The 4,389-nt window shown below is 32.5% G+C and overlaps 1 protein-coding gene across 1 annotated transcript; it reads right to left on the bottom strand.

Moving 5' to 3' along the window:
• Positions 1–1,598: 1,598 nt before the first annotated feature.
• LOC115996061 (kunitz trypsin inhibitor 5-like) lies at positions 1,599–2,117 on the bottom strand. The gene has a single exon (XM_031235207.1). The coding sequence runs from the start codon at positions 2,115–2,117 to the stop codon at positions 1,599–1,601; it is 519 nt and encodes a 172-aa protein (XP_031091067.1).
• Positions 2,118–4,389: the final 2,272 nt, after the last annotated feature.

Below are 4,389 nucleotides of genomic sequence, written 5' to 3'. Positions count from 1 at the left end.
TGGATCATGAAATCAAATAAAACTACTGCACTTAATGTCACTTTGTACTTTTAATTTTCATTTAATTATAATTAATCATCTGGAGGACTAAGTTGAGAAAAAATAAGCACATATATATTGTTCATTTGACACTTGTTGAAAATCATTTTTGATTAGTCCGTACCTTAGCTTCCTAGTATCATTTTGAGGATTACGAATGAAATGACGGGCTTCATGCTCGTATCATGACTCATGAGGAGCATTTTGAGGATTTAGAACATGATATTGAACTTCTGTTTTTTTTTTTTTTTTTCTAGTATCACAAGCAGTACCTTGGCTTATATTATGATCTATGATCTATGCATATATGGCTACCCTTTTTTTTTTGGTTGAAAAATGACACTATGCTCCATTCTCCTTTGGTTGACTCCTCAGCTTTCCAAGTCAAGTGATGTAAGCATCCAAACCCCCCCCCCCCCCCATTTGGACCTTGTGTGATATAAGTTAAAGAATGTCCATTCAAGCAAATCAAATGAATGCACAACGAAGAAAAGGAAAATACAAATAAATAAAAGAAAATAAAAAAAGTTATATACTCTCTTATAATAATCATTCACCAATGTTAAGTACCACAAACCATTCAAAATCAAGCCTTGCCTGACAATATAGCTCCAAATTTGATTCGAAAGGGTGTGTTTGGTTCGCACATGATTGAGTTAAAGCACATGATTGCGTTAAACTAGACCGTTTTAGAGCAGTAAGGGGTGTTGGTTCGCACATGGGAATCGTAATCGGTATGGTTATCAAATACTTGGTAAGGGTAATGGTTTTGGTGAAAGTATTTTGTTTGGTAGTTGGGTGAATGTGAATGATTATTAATAGTTGGGAAGAAATGAGGAAGGAAATGAAACCTTTATTTAAATAAGGGTATGAGTTTTCAAATTAATGTGGTATTAAACCATAGTAGTATTCTTAAAACTGTCAACCAACACACCCTAAATGTCGATAGCAGCATATGCAATTTTTTTTTGCATATACAAAAATGCACGTAACTTAAAATTAAAGTACTTCAAATTTATTTCATAATCCCCTAGGAGGAAGTACAGTCATTTATTGATTTATAGCTGCATATGCAATTTTTTTTTTTTTTTTTGCTATTTGCTTTGCATGCTATAAAGTTGGAAAACCTTTAAGCCTTCTTAAAGTTGATTTCCAGAGGGTATTGCTGAGAACCAAACGCCTTTGTCCTCCTTCAATCGAGATGCCAACATCTTGGCACACATATGAGCAGTAATTACACACACTTGGACAAAACATAAAACTTATAGGCATTTGCTGTTTGACAATCTGGAACCAGTTGCTTAGAGTTTGTTGACCAGGATTGCCTTTACTGCCACCATCTGTAATGTAATGAGTAATGTCATAGATGAAGGATCTCCCGTAATTGTCCACACCTTAGACTCAGGGCATCCTGTGTATACATCTGGAAAATTCGATGTTGAGATCAGTCCACTCACGAATCTCCCGGGTGGGAGGAAGTACATAGTTATTTGTTGATTTATTGTGTAAATTCACTTTAGTTATATATAGCTCTGCTATCAACTAGAGAAAGGTAACCATTAGGCCTTCCTAAAGTTGATTTCAAGAGGGGTATCGCTAAGAACCAAACGCCTTTGTCCAGCTTCCACCGAAATGCCAACATCACGGCAGTAGTATGAGCAGTAATAGCACACATCTGGACAATACATGAGCTTGTATGCATTTGTTGTTTTTACAATCTTGAACCAGTTGTTTATAGTTTGTGAACCAGGATTTCCTTTTTCTCCACCTGCTGTTATGTAATGAGAATCATCATACACCGACAGATCCCCAACTATCGTCCAAACATTATTCTCTGGACATCCTGTGTATGCGTCTGGGAATTCAATGTTGAGGTCACTCCATTCACGAACCACACCTTTTTTCGGATCAACTGGGTAGAACTGCATTGTGTTTCCCCACCAGTAAGCATCATCTTGAACCACACTAGCCGGGCAACTCTGACTACCAGTGGAAGCTAGGTCTAACCCACCGCCCTGGTCCTGGAGAAGTGGTACAACATAGTACTTGACACCAACACGAACAATCTTTCCGTACATATCAAGTACGGGGCTTTGTGTGTTTTGTGAGGTTTTTGTGTTGAGTGAGCTTTGTGTGTTATTTGGTTGTAGCACTCTTGCTTCGGAAAGGGAAAGGAAGATGGTCATGAGAAGGAGAGAAAGTAATAAGCAGAATGGTGTCTTCATTGTGAAGATTGATTATTATATTATATTTGTGGAAATAATGTGTATGGTATATATTGGTGTGAGGTGAGGGAAGAGGCATATATGGTATTTATAGGCAGTGAGAGCACATTGGTAGAGTTATTACAGAGGATGGATATTAATTAAGCTTTATTTTGTGAGTTTGAAATGGTTACGTATAATATCAGTGGATTGATTTCATCATTAACTGTTTTTGACTAATTAAACAATTAAGTTAGATGATCAGTGGATTCACAACGCCGGCCTAGTATTAATGTATTATATACTTCTAGCCTAGCTTGCTCAATTTCTCTTGGTGTGTATGTGGATCCTAAGAGGACTGGGGAAGAGATGACTGATGATGTTTCTTTATAATCAATTTTCATAGGACCCACGTTCCCTAACAAATCTTACAAGAGTTATTTGAAATGTTGTTGGAGCTTAAAAACGTTGAAATAAAAAGTTAGGAAGTAGAAAATAATGCTGCAAAAGTGGTTTCAATATAAAAAAAAAATAGTATGTTAAATTCTTATTTTATCATTCAAATATTAGAGGGTTTTTGAGTTTTCGGTCAGGTTGATATGGAAACCTAAAGTCGGGGACTATACGCCCCATTTTGCTCATAATTAAAGGGTAAAAAATAGATTCGAAACTGAGTCGTCAATATAATGTTAATGTGTGCATGTTCATGACATTTGATTTAATTTCTTATTTTTATTTTATTTCAAAATTTGGTGATTTTAAGATGAGGTACTGTGATTAAATATTAATGTGCACATACCTATGAATTAATAATTAATATTATTATATTCTTTCAGTGGAGAACAAAACCACTTAGCTTGATCCAAGACACAATTGCGCACATCTAGGTGAAACAAAAGTAGCGATAAAACCTTCGGTGATGAGGAAGGAGTTGGAAGTACTTTGATGTCGAGGTGGGCGCCCCAGACACACAAGGAGAACATGTTGCCCGTTTTATAAATCAAAACATATCGTTTTATAAATTAAAGCTTGTTAGCTAGTGGATTGCAAGTTTACAGGCAGCGAAAGTCTTAAAAATGATTTGTAGCGTGTTTTGGTAAGCTAACGCCAATTGAAAATGTGTATATGTGTGTGTCTATTCAATCAGCTGGTTTAGTTCAGTAACCATCATAAATATAAAGTGCTAGAATGTAAAAAGAGAGACAAAGATTTTTATAGTGACTAGTATTTTCGCCCGTGCGTTGCACGGAATGAATTTGCTAAAATATTTTAAGAATATTTGGATCGATATACAATTATATAAATTATAACATCAAATATTATATAGTGCAATTGTTGAAATTTGTTGGACCGATTATGTTTTCTAATGTTTTCCTTACTTGAATTAGAACAAATAATTGTCCAATTACCCGTGCAATGCAAAGATAAATTTTTTATTATATATTTAGATAATAAGAATAAAGATAAAATTATAAAAAACTGTAATACTGAACATGTACATTTATTTGATTATAAGATTAGTGCAAAAGTATTACTCATTTAATTGAATAATATAGACTTATTTGTCTACAATTATCGATCTTAACAAGATCAATATGTAACATGACTTATGTAATTATATTATTACTAAAATAAATATGGGAAAAATTAGAAATAATTTAATTATAATTATTATAAAAATAAATTCAACGATCAATGTTTAGTTTAATTATTATAATAATTATTAGGCAATTATTAATAGTCAATTACACTAATATACGTGTAATTATACTTTTATAACTTAAGTATATTCATGTTCACTGTATCGCATTTAGTTTTTTCTTCCTTCTCGATATTTGAATGAATTAATTGTAATTATTATAAATAATCTAACAACCCATGTTTAGTTAATTTTTTTGAAATTTAAATAATTTAAAATTTTCAAAAGGAAAGTATAATTAACTTTTTTAAAAATAATTTTCAGTCAATTAGTAATGTCCTTTTCTTTTCCAATTTGCCTAATTTTCATTTCTTTTTTCGTCAGAATCTTTTTATATTTTCAATCAATTAGTAAAATTAGTTTTCTTTTTTATTTTATCTTCACTATTGTTTGGGCGGGAATTTCACAAAGGATTATTTTATATTTATTAATAGTAGTATAGATATA

This window comes from Ipomoea triloba, chromosome 11, assembly GCF_003576645.1.
Source record: "Ipomoea triloba cultivar NCNSP0323 chromosome 11, ASM357664v1".
Lineage (NCBI taxonomy): Eukaryota > Viridiplantae > Streptophyta > Magnoliopsida > Solanales > Convolvulaceae > Ipomoea > Ipomoea triloba.
The sequence above is the reverse complement of the archived record's forward strand: the minus strand, read 5'-3'. Positions and strand labels throughout refer to the sequence as shown.